Raw genomic sequence first — 13,990 nt, 5'->3', positions numbered from 1 at the left:
TGAACTCGCCCCTGACAGTTAAAGGTACCCTAACCATTATCTGGCAGTATGAATCTTCACCTCAAAGTGATCACATTTTGTAGCGTCCAAAAGCAGGCAGAGGTGGTCGCCTTTGCTCGTTCGTGCGTTGTCGCACGTGTATTTTGGCGCGCCGTCCATGCGGGGTTTCGAGGCCAGGGCGTCCGGGAATTTGTATCGAGCGGAACGTTTCCGCGCGGGCGTTTCGAAAGCCTTCTGCTCGTGGCAGCCCTGTTCAGCCTTTGGCGTAACCGCTGTGAAGCGGGGGCAGACAACTGTCGCCGTCGAGCAATGTTGCCTATACTAGGCCGCCTGAAGCAGGAGATGTTAGCTTTCCTCTAGGACGAACTTTCTTCCTCGGGGAGCAGGAGTTTCTCCGCCATTGCTCGTGCCTTTTTGTTTGGGTTCAGAACGGCCGAGTGCATCTAGTCTACCGTTAGGAGTGCCGAGTGCCGGACCCACAAGAGCTAGCGGCTCTTGTGGGTCCGGCGGCAGCATGGAATGCACTCGCTTCAAAATCTTATGTTCTGCCTTGCAGATTGCTGCATGCACCGGAATCTTCTACGTTCAGGACGGCCCGTCCTGTTCAAGCCATCTCGATAGCCTACCTTCTTTGCCGGTCAGCAGATGCTTTGTCAATGCCTCGTGCGGTGAAGATGCTTGCAGGGATACTGCGAAGAAGCCTGATTTCCACCATATCTGCTGGACTGTCAATGCGTGGTCGAACTGCGCGTGGCGCGGTACCAGGACAACTACGAACACACTGGAGCCTATAAAAGCGTCGCATCGTGTGCTACTCTTCAGTGGGTCCGGCGGCAGCATGGAATGCACTCGCTTCAAAATCTTATGTTCTGCCTTGCAGGTAAGCTTGAAGTACAATTTCAAGAGCTATAGAAGTGACAATCGTTTTCTATTGCTGCTGCCGGACCCCCCTGCAGTCCTCGTAAATATGTTTCTTTCGCTCATAAATTCCTTAAAAATGCTGTTACTATTGTGCGGTGACGTGGAAACTAACCCTGGCCCCGATATTGAAAAAATGTTGCTCGAATTACTCTCGGGACAAACAAAAATTAGCCAAGAGCTAGCGGCTCTTTCCTCTAGGGTTGTTTCCTTCGAAGATCGGTTAACTGGTATAGAGCAGTCTATTGCACCAATTGCTGAAGTTGCATCGCGGGTATCTGAGCTTGAAAAGGCTGTAACTGACCTTCGAGTGATCGTTAATAAATTAAATCGCAAAAACGACGATTTAGAAAACAGGTCCCGCAGAAATAACTTGCTTATGTTCGGTCTTGCTGAAAGCTTCCGCGAATCTTCAGAGGAGTTGCTGAAAGCGGTAACTGAACTGATTACATCGAAACTAGAAATTAAGTGCAGCGATATCGAACGCTGTCATAGGGTGGGAATGCGAAAGAGCAATAATCCAAGACCTGTAATTATTAAGCTGCTGGATTTTAGAACTAAGGTTGCTATATTAAGAAACGCGAAAAAGTTGAAGGGCACAAACATATTTATAAATGAAGACTTCTCTGTTCGCGTGAGGCAGGTGCGGAGGGAGCTCTGGCAGAATTCCGCTGACATAAGGAAAAATGCGCAAAAAGCCCGGTTGCACTACGATCATCTGTTGGTGGACAATGTTCGGTACTCTTGGGATGATAGCAAAAAAGTTATCGTTAGAGAAAGCCGTCGCTTGACCGCTATAGACAACGATTGACAGTTCCGAGAGCAATGCTTCACGCTTTTGAATTTAAATGCACGTAGCCTCATTAACAAAATTGAAAACTTTAACTGGCTAATAGAATGTCATACTCCATCAATTATATGTGTGACTGAGACTTGGCTAAACGAATCCATTCTTGACCATGAGTTCTTGCCTCCTAGTTACACGGTTCTGAGAAAAGACAGGCCTTCTGGCCGTGGTGGCGGAGTAGCACTTTTTATTAAGAGTGGTATTGAATTCTCTTTACTACCTCAACTTCCAGATGTTGAATCAATATGGTGTAAATTAAAAATTGATGGTCTCGCTATTGTTATCGGTGCTATCTACCGTCCGCCAAATTCCGCCCCTGACATTTTTTCGGCTATCAGTGATTATATTGTCCGACATAAGCTTAACTGTTCTAAACTGGTACTAACCGGTGACTTTAACGCACCCGCTATAGATTGGCATTCGTTATCATCAACCGGCCGTGATAGGATAATTTGTGATTCGTTAATTGACATGTCAGTAGCTTTCGATCTATCGCAGCTGGTTGTCGATACAACGCGCGAAGATGCTGTCTTAGATCTTGTTTTTGTCAATGATGACCTGGTAAAGAATGGATATCAGTGCCATGTTGTTGACGGAATTTCCGACCATAAGGCTGTTATTGTTCGCCTAAATGTTGCTTGTGTACCAGTACGACCAACGTTTAAAACTGTCCTGAATTTTGAGCGTGCTGACGACACTTCTATTATTGCTAAACTTGCATCATGTTTTGATAATTTTGTGTCTTGTAGTGAACACTACAGTGTTGATATGTTGACTAACCAATTTTATGGTATAGCTAAAGAGTGTATAGCGCAATTTGTTCCTCAAAAAAGTATAAACGGCATGCTACACACCCGTGGTATACCAGACCAATTATACAACTCAAACGTCGCATTAAGCGACTGCGAAAACGACGCAATGCACAAAATAATGACGGGGAGTCCCTAAATAAATTACTTAAATCTGAACTAAAATCCAAAATGAGTGAGGCTAGAAGGTTCTATTTCAATACCACATTATCCTCTTTTATGAAAAATAATCCACTTAAGTTTTGCAAAACCATCAACCCTGCTACCTCCTGCCCGTCATCCTTCGTAATAAATGATGTGTCCTGTTCGGACCCTTCGACAATCTCGGAGGCGTTTAATGGCTATTTCAAATCTGTGTTTGGAGATGACAACGGTACCACCCCCGACATTAGTATTATCCAGGAAATGCCTCCGTTTCCAGTAATTGAAATGAGCTATACCGGTATTTATAACCTTCTCTTGAACATCGACGTCACTAAGGGTGCCGGACCGGATGGTATACCAAACATGTTTTTGAAGCGCTATGCAGAATGGAATGCTCATTACCTAACCATAATTTATTGTAAGTCATTAGAGACATGTACTGTACCGGCCATTTGGAAAATCGCCAACGTAATTCCTGTGTTCAAATCGGGTAATAAGCAACTAATTTCCAACTACAGGCCTATCTCGTTAACAAGCACTTGTTGCAAACTCTTAGAGCACATAATTCACAAACATGTCCTTCAGTATTTAACTACTAATAATATATTGTCGCAGAATCAACACGGTTTCCGCTCTGGTTTTTCTACAACTACTCAACTCATTGAATTCACTCATGACATCGCTTCGGCTCTAAATAATCGAGGTCAGGTTGATGCCATATTCATAGATTATAGCAAAGCGTTTGATATGGTGTGCCACAGACAACTTCTTCTTAGGCTCAGTAAAATTATTAACGATGATAAAATACTTGGCTGGATAGCTGATTGGCTACATTTAAGATCTCAGTATGTTACTTTTAATCACGCGCAGTCATCGTCGGCCACAGTCACTTCCGGGGTACCACAGGGCTCAGTCCTTGGGCCCCTGCTGTTCATTATTTATATTAATGATGTCACACAGGTCATTAGGGACACACCAGTGAAACTGCGATTGTACGCCGACGACTGCGTGCTCTATACCACAGTAACTAACAGACGAGATCAAGAGGTTCTCAACAATGTATTTTCGTCCTTTTGTGGTTGGAGCAATGCGTGGCACATGAGTATTAATTACCAAAAAACTGTACAAATGACTTTCACTAATAAAAAGCAGCCGTTCAATTTCAGGTATAGCTGTAATGGGCACTACCTAAATTCTGTGAATACCTTCAAATATCTTGGAGTTACCTTCACTCAAAACTTAAAATGGCAGCTTCATATTGAAACAATTTGCGCTAGGGCACTTAGGAAACTGGGATATTTAAAGCGAACCCTCAAATTCTCAACTAAGGACTGCAAATTAACAGCTTATAAATGCCTCGTCAGACCATTACTAGAGTACGCCTCAGTGGTTTGGGCACCATACACTGCACTTGACATTAGTAAGCTTGAAGCTATACAAAAGAAAGCAATACGGTTCATTTTTAGCCGATATGACCGCAACTTTTCTCCCTCATCTCACGCATGCGCATTATCAATAGAACCCTTGGCCCATCGACGCACACTTGAACGTATCACTTTGCTACACAAGATTGTACACGGTCAAAGTTGCATTGATGCCCCGATTTCATTCAGTCATCCCACTGGGCGTGCCACGCGCCGTTCACACCCACTTAATATTGTTCCTTTCCAGTCTTTTGTAAATTGTTTTAAGTATTCGTTTTTTCCAAGCACTGTTGAAATTTGGAACAACCTAGCTGGTTCCTTGCGGGAAAAACTTAATGAAGAGTTTGTGAAGAGTTTGTGAATTTGTGAAGAATTATCTAACCATATTTTGTAATTACGTTTCAAGTTCATTGTATGTTGTGTTGATCGAATCTCTGATGTATCCACTCCTGCTATGTCTCATGTATTGAGACAGCAGTATCTGCAAATAAATAAAATAAAATAAATGAAACTTCAGGTTACTATCTTCAGTTTCATTTCCCTGCATTATACACAATGTTCCTTATCATCATTTATGTAAAGTGTCTGTTTCGCAGTGTGATGAGCAAAACGAGAAGAAGGTGAAAGCGGAAGCCAAGCTTTCTACAAGTGGACTACTCTGTTTCAAGGCCGCTTGTCGAAATGATGGCTCCCGCTTTCACCTTGTTCTCGTTTTGCTCATCGTCTTGAAATTCCATCTCCCGCCTTCTCCCTGTTTTCCCTGTTTCACAATGTGTAGTTCTCTATTATCTGTGTACATAGTTCTATACATATGGCTTATTTTGTACTATCTGGTAAATAGTGTAAATAAACTTTTTCTAAACAGTATCTGTTCTTATCAGTCTGATATTTGACGCGGGTCCTAATTGGACCCAAGATATTAAACTTATTTTTGGAATGGGGCGGAGTGCTTAATTTCCCCTCTGCCACGGGTTGGCTCGGTATTGTACTGCCTCCGGGATCGGTCCACCCACCCCTACGGGGGTCATCAAACCTTACTTAACCTAAAATCATACTTAAACAACATTTTTCGCCTCACAAGGTATCGGCACACTGGTTCAGACGCGGCTTCCGAAATTGTTGCCCCCAGGATATTAAAAACCTCAGCCACTGGACGACTAAGTCATGCGGAAAAGTCACCTTAGGCTTCATCAGGATCACGGTAACGTCTAGTAAAGGGACATATTGTCAATTTCGTGGCCTTATAGAAATTTATAGTAACCTTTACTAAAGGTGCACATTTGTGTACCTATAAACCAAGAATAAGATTGTTACCTTTAGTCAAGTAACGTTTTATACAGGGGTGCATTCTCACAATTTCGTGCACCTATAAATTCAACGGTATATAATGCTTGAACAATAAGCGGCCTTTTATACAATCTGCCTATCGACTTCATTGGTCCCAGGGAACTGGAAGAATGTCAACATTATATTAATCCACAAATAGGGATACGTTAATGAGTTGAAAAATTATAAACCCATTAGCTTACTTCCAACATTACATAAAATATTCGCCAAGATAATCTGCAACAGAGTAAGAGCGACACTGGACTTTAGTCAACCAAGGAAACACGGAGGTTTCAAGAAGAGATACACTACAATGGATCACATTCATCTCATCAATCAGGTAATCGAGAAATCCGCAGAGTACAATCAGCCTCTCTGTATGGCTTTCATATATTACAAAAAGGTATCTGATTCAGTCGAGACACCAGCAGTCATAGAGGCATTGTATAAGCAAGGAGCACAGGAAGCTTACGTAAATATATTGGAATGTAACTACAGAGATTCCACAGCTACCTTAATTCTCTACAAGAAAAATAGGAAGACACCTATACAGAAAGTGGTCAGACAAGGAGACACAATCTCTCCAATGCTATTCACTGCGTGCTTGGAGGAAGTATTTAAGCTATTAAAATGAGAAGGCTTAGGAGTAAGGATCAACGGCGAATATCTCAGCAACCTTAGATTTGCAGATGACATTGTCCTGTTCAGCAACACTGGGGACGAGTTACAACAAATGATTGAGGACCTGAACAAAGAGAGTATAAGAGTGGGGATGAAGATTAATAAGCACAAGACAAGAGTTCAGGATTGCCAGTAAGCCTCTAGAATCTGTGAAGGTGTACGTTTACCTAGGTCAATTACTCACAGGAGACCCTGATCATTAGAAGAAAATTTACAGAAGAATAAAAATGGGTTGGAGCGCATTCGGCAGACATTGTCAGAGCCTGACTGGAAGCTAACCATTATCATTAAAAAGAAAGGTGTACAATCAGTGCATTCTACCGGTGCTGACACATGGGGCAGAAACCTGGAGACTGACAAAGCTCGAAAATAAATTAAGGATGGCGAAAAGAGCGATAGAAAGAAGAATGTTAGGCGTAACGTTAAGAGATAGGAAGAGAACGGTGTGGATCAGAGAGCAAACAGGGATAGCCGACATTCTAATTGTCATTAAGAGAAAGAAATGGAGCTGGGCAAGTCATGTAATGCGTAGGTTAGATAACCGGTGGACCATTATGGTTGCAGAATGAGTGCCAAAAGAAGGGAAGCGCAGTCGAGGACGGCAGAATACTAGGTGGGGTGATGAAATTAAGAAATTCGCAGGCGCTAGTTGGATTCGGTTGGCGCAGGACAGGGGTAATTGGAGATCGGAGGGAGGCGCCTTTGTCTTTGCAGTGGACATAAAATAGGCTTATGATGATGCTGGTGATGATGATGATTATATTAACTTTTTATATAGGTGCGCGTAGTCTTTTTGTATTGTAACCTTTATGTATTGTAACGACTCTTCGGCCATCCGTCAAACTTGCCCGCAATGCACTAGCCTAATTCACTGAACAGCGCTTTATTAAAATTCTATTTCAGAAGAGCGGCCGAATTTCAACAACTTTCACTTAACAACGTCAGGAGGATACTCTCCTGAAAATATGGGCATTTAAGGCACATAGTCGCAGCAACTACGACTAAGTGCCGTGAAAGCGTATGTTACCAGAAAAAAAATATTTCGAAGTAGGTAACGGAAGTTTCTTCAACTTCGGCTGACCGTCTGATATACCATTTTTTTTAAGCGTTACTCAATGAGTTACGTTAGTGCACTGCAGTGAAGTTCAATGAATGGCCAAAGGAGCCATGTACAAAATTCATGGGCATGCATATGCATATGCATATGCAAATTCATGGGCATATATATATGTATATATATATATATATATATATATATATATATATATATATATATATATATATATGGAGGTTGTACACCAGGCGATGACAAACTCGCTCCCCGAACAAACAAGAATGTTTTACCAACGAGGATGCAAATTTCGCAGACACTTCGCATCACATTATGCTATCATCCTTATGCTATCTTAAAAACATGATAATAAAGGAACTTAAATTTCGTTTACGAATTGATGCATTTATATAATGTATGTCGATGACCTAGCTGGTAAATGACTTGGAAAAACGAACAGCGCTAAAAACGGGGCCATACAAAAAAACAAGACAGCGCAGTACCGTGCGTCTTCTCGTTTGCAGGCCAGTCTTGTTGCAGCCCAGGTAACAGTGAAGATCACCGTTGTTTTCCAGCCAGATATTCAAGTGGATGGTACGGCGACGGCTACGTACGGGAGAGGGCGGGCACTAGATTTTTTTTTCTCTCTCTCTCGAAAGATTGCCCGCTCTGGGGGTGGTTCAGGGCGTGTATGTACATGGAAGGAGCGTGGAAGAGAGGAAAGAAGACGTGAGAAGCTCGTTTGGCCCTTTGGACCGCGTCGAATATGCACAATGCCCTCTGGAGCTCCCTGGGCGGCGATCGCCACATTAGCCTCTTGACAACTGTAATTATCCGGGACCGTGACCCCCCGCAAATTGCAGCGCTTAGCTTTCTACTATACCCAAGTCTACATAGAAGCTAGAAAGGATGATAGAGAGGAGGGGGCAGAGGAGGCAGAGAACGGGTAGAAGCGACGCAGTCCCGAAACGAGTGATTAACAGCCTTGGCATTCTTCGCTCGCAGTTTCCATACAAGGGGTGAGGGGTTGGGGATACAAAAAACGTGACGTGAGAAGGCAAGGAAACGCTGACACGATAGCGGTTGTGGGCAAACTGGATAAACTTAAGTTCTAGGTGCGGTGACATGACTATCTCCTCCTCTTCCTTCGGACTTTCCCTTTCATCTATGTTGCTCTTACGGAGCCCACCTCCTGAAACTTTCTGTTCCGTGAGAAAGGGTGGGGGGGGGGAGGTCTCGTTAGAAAATTTCGTGGACGGGGGGGGTGTTATCGACACCCCCTCCCAGGCTACACCAATGGCTCGTTTTCGGTCGTAGGTATCATCATTCCCTTGCATGGCTGACTTCGAAGCCGAGAAGTTCCTGGGACGTCCGGTCGGCTTCCGGATACTCTCCGACGACATCGCCATCGTTGACCACGCAATCCAGAGGGCCACGGCACTTCTGCCTTCCTTGCTGGCCCCCTGGCAGTGCCTGGACGCTGCCCGGACGTTCGTACTCCCGGTGATCAACTTCAAGATGCGCTGCGGTAGCCTCGGCAAGGACGACTGGCAGCGTCCACTCCTCAAGACTTATCTACTGGTCAACGCGGCAAGCAAGCACATTTACGGCTGTCCTCACTCGAGAGCGGCAGCAAATTGCAATGGTTCTAGTGCTGTTGAACATATTACGCTCTTAAAGGCGAGTAACAGCACTGATGACATCACTTCTAGAGTTGGCATTCCATTGTGCATTCAACATACGAAATAAGAAAAGATTATCCACGAGACACATTTTCTGTTATCGACATCATCAAACAAAAGGTACATCAATTGCCTCGAAAGGTACTTTAGAGTACGCAACAGACATTTCTCGTCCTCTTGTTTATTTAGTTATTGATACTTTTCTACAGTTGCATGCGCATTGCCATATAGATGCACATGAACTTTTACACACTTTTCCAAGCTCCTCCTGCACCAGGAATGTGACTGAATATATGTTTTCTTTTTAAGGTTCATCATCATCAGCCTGGTTACGCCCACTGCAGGGAAAAGGCCTCTCCCATATTTCTCCAACAACCCCGGTCATGTACTAATTGTGGCCATGCCGTCCCTGCAAACTTCTTAATCTCATGCGCCCACCTAACTTTCTGCCGTCCCCTGCTACGCTTCCCTTCCCTTGGAATCCAGTCCGTAACCCTTAATGACCACCGGTTATCTTCCCTCCTCATTACATGTCCTGCCCATGCCCACTTCTTTTTCTTGATTTCAAATAAGATGTCATTAACTCGCGTTTTTTCCCTCACCCAATCTGCTCTTTTCTTATCCCTTAACGTTACACCTATCATTCTTTCCATAGCTCGTTGCGTCGTCCTCAATTTGAGTAGAACCCTTTTCGTAAGCCTCCAGGTTTCTGCCCCGTAGGTGAGTACTGGTAAGACACAGCTATTATACACTTTTCTCTTGAGGGATAATGGCAACCTGCTGTTCATGATCTGAGAATGCCTGCCAAACGCACCCCAGCCCATTCTTATTCTTCTGATTATTTCTGTCTCATGATCCGGATCCGCAGTCACTACCTGCCCTAAGTAGATGTATTCCCTTACGACTTCCAGTGCCTCGCTGCCTATTGTAAACTGCTGTTCTCTTCCGAGACTGTTAAACATTACTTTAGTTTTCTGCAGATTAATTTTTAGACCCACTCTTCTACTTTGCCTCTCCAGGTCAGTGAGCATGCATTGCAGTTGGTCCCCTGAGTTACTAAGCAAGGCAATATCATCAGCGAATCGCAAGTTACTAAGGTATTCTCCATTAACTTTTACCCCCATTTCTTCCCAATCCAGGTCTCTGAATACCTCCTGTAAACACGCTGTGAATAGCATTGGAGAGATCGTATCTCCCTGCCTGACATATATATACACACATTCACTTTTGCTCACGGGTGTACGTAGGCGTACATGTGCAATTACGTCCGCTCTCCGACTGGGAGCATGGTGACCGCGAGGAGAAGGGCAGAGGCCGGCATTCGGTTTGAAATTGCAGCGCTTTCCGCGGCGCATAGCGATGTAATAGCAGACACGATCGTTAGTGCACATAGTATGCACGGCGCCTGTCAGCTCAAAATGGCCAGGCCTGGTGAGGGGCCCTTTAAGGGCTGAAATCGCCACAGGCACATCCGAAAAATGTTGGAAGGCCAGCCAGTATACTAAAGGCATATCGGTACTCGTCCTGTGGCAGGAAATGGCAGGTGCACGCGTGTATAATTAAGGAATACGTGCTCTGGCCCTTTACAATTGCCCCCTTACCACGCTCGTGCTTCACCGCGTAATATTTCTGTACTGAGGCGAAGCTGACTTTCGGGAACCGGCATTATGCAACGCTTTGTGCTTTCCGAGCTTCGAAACAAATCGCGAGGACCACAAAGGCGGAGTGGGCGCCGTTGCGAACAGCTGCGAATTCTTTCAATGAAAAAAAAAATATGCAGATCCCACACACGGTGGGAATCGATGTAAGGGAAGATTCCCGCGCTGGATATGCGTTGATCGACGATAATTAGCGGCTAAAGCTTAATTTCTTCAACGCTTAGGCTAACAGAAGAGTGGTGAGTTGGTGTTAAACGTTACCTTGCGTGCATAACTGCCGTTTGCGTAGTATACAGAACACACAGGGAGAGGAGTTTGCTTGAGGCGTTGTTGTACGCCATATTTTATAACCTCCGAGAGGGTTGAGCGCTGTCATTTCCTCACATGGCGCATCACATTGCGGCAGAAGTAATAAACTGGAATTAGATTATTGGGCTGTACGTGCCAAAATCACACTCAGATTAAGAGGTAAGCCGCAGTGGCGGACTCCGGATTAATTTTGACACTGTGATGTTCTTTAACGTGTCCCAACATCTAAGTGCTCGTGCGTTTTCTATTTGTCCCATGTCGAAATGCGGCTGCCGCGGTTGGGATCAAATCCACGGCCTCTAGCAATGCTATAGCCGCAAAGCTAACGTGGCGGGCACAGAAGTCTAGATTTGACGGTCGACCGCTTCCGTAGTGTCTTCTCGACCCTGCCGTGCGCTTTAATTAATGCGGCTCTGCTTCTGCACGCCCTGCGTAAGTTGCCCGCTTGACATATTTGCATGGCGTTTATTTCTCAGAAATAGCAGCAACGTACTGTACCATACCTTGAACTTAAGCCTGTCCTGTTTCCCCACGCACCGCTGTCATGGGGTTTCCTTGCCTTCTCATGTCACCCCCCCCCCCCACTCGTATATGGGTACTGCCTCTTCTCCTCCTCCCTCTCCTTCTTCTCTCTACAGTTCTATCTGCGTTCCTTCTGGCCTCACGTAATTAATAGAAAGGGAAGCGCTGCAGTTTCTGCAGTGCTTCTGAGGGGAGTCTCGGATAATTACAGCTGTCAAGCGGCTAAAGTGACGAATGCCAGGGAGCTCCAGAGGGAATTCTGCACATTCGACGCGGTGGAGTGAAAACGAGTTTCGCCCGTCGCCTTTCCACTCTTACTCGCGCTTATCATCTTTATACACGCTCTGAACCCCCCTCCCCCCAGGCGGTGTGCGCGACAGCAGCAGCCCACAGCAGCAGCAGAGGGAAAGTCGAAAGAGACAAAGAAATCTTCGCTTTAAAACACACCACAGAACGGCAAGAAGCTTAATAGCGAACGTCGATGCAGCTCGGCCTAGCGTTGCCGCGGTGATGGCTACGGCTGCCAGCAGATCTGCTTGCGAGAGCGCCGGTTCGAGGCGGCAAGGTAATCAAAATGGCGGCGATGGTGGTGGCTTTGATTAACGCAGTTTCGGACCGGCGGTCACGGCAAAAAGTCCGAAAATTCGGACGGCGAAGAGTTGTCGCGTCCGAAATTTCAGACGTTCTTATACATTGACTCTATGCGGGACGCGGTGGCGACGCAAAGCCGTCCAAATTATCAGGTGTCCGGAAAGTCGGTCGTTGACGGTACACTGGCAACTCCTCCAGCGGACGACACGGCGTGAAAGATAATTCGTTACGATTCCTGTTACTCGTGCCAGCATTACCGCGACTTTCGTTCCCTTTGAACAAAATTACTGCTCATTTTCCCTGGTAGAATTCCCTGAGTATTTCCAGACTATTCAAAATCCCTGGTTTTTCCCCTGAACATGTTGGATGGACACAGTAGCTTAAATTTTTTTAACTTGCTATACCTTGCTATGCTTATAACTTGCTACTGATGGGGCTTAGACAAAAAAAAAACATGTAAGACAAACACGGTGCTACTTCTAACTGGCATTTAATGAAGGCTTACAATATGTATTAAAATAAACAAGATAAAAGAAATAATGTTGCCATCAATGTTATAAAGGTGCACGTGCAAGAAACCATAGTTATTTGTTCGATGAGGACAGTAACGTGCTTTAGCAATTTAGAAATGAATTACCAACTTGCCCACGTTCACGCCTTCTTAACAGAAAACAATGTGTGCACTGTGTGGAGAATCGTGGTCTGCAGTGATTTTTATCGTCGTGCAGAAGGCTGGCAAAGAGGGGCACTTGCCCTCCTTTGCCCCCCCAATTTTGAAAGCAGGCACTGGAACTGGCTGCACACTGGAAAGCCCATTAAAATACAGCTGAACTACATTTTCTTTCTTAGTAAAGTGACCATATTAGTAATATCCCTGCTTGGACAACGACGACCATCTTTTGTGCCTTCTCGGGACGTCCTGTAGACGACACCTGGCGCTGGGCAGTTCCCACTCTAATAAACTATCAGCTTGAGCAGCTCGCATCATGCCCAGTTTTTTCTGGACGGCTACATCCATATTCCAAAACCCAATCAGGTTGTTACATTGAGTCTGTGGGCGAAGGGGGAGGTCCGGATAAAGTATTGTAATCAGCCGTCCCCAACGACTGGTGTGCCTATGGCCTGACTTCGTTGGATTATCAAACGCTGGAACTACTTAATCTCCGTCCGTAGCAGCGCTGCAGTCCCAGTTTCTTATCACCATCAGAAATCTAATCAAATATCTTACAGGCATAACTGTCGAATTTTATTGTGTAATCATGACTTATTGTAGATATGCTCGTAAAAATTAACTTGGTCGAACTCGCAGAGCCATTTCAATACCAATAGAACAGTGACTCAATTTTTTTTTTCTAAAGACATGCGTCACATCTGGCTGACGATTCCGTTTTCAGGCTCTTCTACATAAGAGCTCCACTATTACTTGTTTCCCGGCAGGAGCAAACATAGCAGATATTTAGTATTTTGAAAAAATGAGAGCCACTTTTTGCTGATGTGTACCTAAAATCTATACTGTGTAGGTTGCTTATGTACTCTGGAAACAGTGACTGACTGGTTGCTTTATCCCAATTTTTATGTGTTATGCATGGCATTTGGTTGTTTTTGCCCAGTATCCTCGGTAAAATATGCAGGGCAAGGTGTTTCTTCGACGTATGAAACAATGTTCCGAGTGACAAGCGATATATGTTTATTCTGTGTAGGTTCATTACAGCCTTTGTAGAAAGTTATTCATTGAAACGTTCCAGAATGTCATACTGCCGCTAATCTGGGTGTTTCCTAGACTCCCGAAATGACACATCAGATACGCACGTGAAATTCTGTGAAAATAAGAAAATTTTAGGCGCAATGCATTGTGAAACTTCCCATTTTGTGCTTTAAATGCAAATGTTGCAGATAATTACTAAACACTCTTGTTTTCTTCATATATTTTCGTGAAATGCCTTCAGTCACGAATTACGATTGACTGCCGATAAATCTGTGAAATTTACATAATTTTATCCCAAGGTGCTGGACACTCCATATAGAAAG

General features: G+C 44.5%; 1 protein-coding gene and 1 pseudogene across 5 annotated transcripts in view; both read left to right on the top strand.

The window, feature by feature from the left end:
• Window positions 1-13,990, top strand: part of LOC135904722 (uncharacterized) — a 60,386-nt gene that overhangs the window by 30,680 nt on the left and 15,716 nt on the right. For 3 of the 5 annotated variants that reach the window (XM_070522297.1, XM_065435652.1, XM_065435653.1), the window contains exons 3-4: window positions 557-880; window positions 8,518-8,880. In XM_070522297.1, the coding sequence (XP_070378398.1) occupies window positions 557-880; window positions 8,518-8,880 (687 nt within the window). The remainder of the gene's footprint in view (window positions 1-556; window positions 881-8,517; window positions 8,881-13,990) is intronic. The other 2 variants (XR_010565190.1, XM_065435655.1) reach the window with 2 other exon arrangements.
• LOC135904802 (U2 spliceosomal RNA) lies at window positions 4,991-5,156 on the top strand (annotated as a pseudogene).

The sequence above is a fragment of the Dermacentor albipictus genome, chromosome 7 (assembly GCF_038994185.2).
Source record: "Dermacentor albipictus isolate Rhodes 1998 colony chromosome 7, USDA_Dalb.pri_finalv2, whole genome shotgun sequence".
In the NCBI taxonomy this organism is placed as follows: domain Eukaryota; kingdom Metazoa; phylum Arthropoda; class Arachnida; order Ixodida; family Ixodidae; genus Dermacentor; species Dermacentor albipictus.
The sequence above is the reverse complement of the archived record's forward strand: the minus strand, read 5'-3'. Positions and strand labels throughout refer to the sequence as shown.